Source organism: Pteropus vampyrus, unplaced genomic scaffold (assembly GCF_000151845.1).
Source record: "Pteropus vampyrus isolate Shadow unplaced genomic scaffold, Pvam_2.0 Scaffold36, whole genome shotgun sequence".
NCBI classification, from domain to species: domain Eukaryota; kingdom Metazoa; phylum Chordata; class Mammalia; order Chiroptera; family Pteropodidae; genus Pteropus; species Pteropus vampyrus.
In genome coordinates, this window is record NW_011888817.1 from 577154 (window position 1) to 578257 (window position 1104).

The following is a 1104-nucleotide window of genomic DNA, read 5'->3' on the forward strand; positions in this document are numbered from 1 at the left end:
AACAAAAGAGGCTTCTCTTCAACTGTTTGATGCATTAGCCTTCTGCGAAGAGTTTCATTTAAGAGAAAGAATTCTGCTGATGGAAAATTTGAAATGTTTGCAAACCATTGGCTAGTGGGTGTTTCTCAGAGGGTGTTCCCTGAGTCAGTATGACCTAGGCACTTGTTAGAAATGCAGATTATCGGGCCCTGCCCTGACCCACTGAATCTGAAGCTCTAGGGGTAGGGTGGAGCAGTCTGTTTTAACAAGCCTTCCAACTGATTCAGTGCACACTTATGGTTGAGAATTATGGGGTAAATGATTTCTGGAGGCTAATATTAATAACACGGCAACAACAACAGTAGAAGTTACCACGTATTCAGCATTGCTCCATGGGAGGCACCGAGCTAAGCTCTTTACGAGTGTTTTTCTCACTCGATCCCCCCAGGGTGGGTGTTCTGTGGTGCTGTGATTGAAGCCAGGAGGCCTGGGATGGCAGAAAATAACCAGCCTGGGGGCGGGCGGAGCGGGGGGGCGGGGGGTGCGGCGAGACTTCTTGACACCTGAGTTTCTGTCCCAGCTCTGCCTTGCTCTGCTAGGTGACTTAGGTCAACGCAACCCATTTTTTGGACCTCAGTTTTCCCAACGATGCAATGACATATTGCACTTGAGTGGCTCCGGATTTTAGCTTATACCAGAGCCACATCGAGGGATGTTAACACAGGCTGCCGGGCCCAGCCCGGAGCTTCTGGGGTGAGCCCGCACACGGTGCTGGTGCTGCCATCCTGCAACCACAATTCGGGGATCCTGGACCCTCAGGCTCACGTGCTTCCCTCCACAGGAGATCTCAACGAGACGGATTGTGACAGGCAGACCTGCGAGTGTGACAAGAGTGTGGTTCTGTGCTTACAGAACCAGACCTACAACGAGGAGCACCGCAACTACCTCAACGTCTACTGCCAGGGCACCACGCCCAACTGCAGCATCTACGAGCAGCCTCGGAAGGAGGCCTGCAGGCCTGTCTCCCAGGCACCCCCTACACCTCCCTAGCACTCTCTGGGGTCTGACAGAGAAGAGGGGTGGAGGTTCCAGCTTTGAGGACCACACACATGCAGCAAGTGGAGG

At 53.2% G+C, this 1104-nt stretch overlaps 1 protein-coding gene across 1 annotated transcript in view; it reads left to right on the plus strand.

Annotated features, from left to right (window-relative positions):
- PLA2G2F (phospholipase A2 group IIF) overlaps positions 1–1029 on the plus strand; it is a 7796-nt gene extending 6767 nt beyond the window's left edge. Inside the window, exon 5 of the mRNA XM_011358016.1 lies at positions 821–1029. Within this exon, the coding sequence (XP_011356318.1) occupies positions 821–1029 (209 nt within the window). The remainder of the gene's footprint in view (positions 1–820) is intronic.
- The last annotated feature ends 75 nt before the right edge of the window (positions 1030–1104 follow it).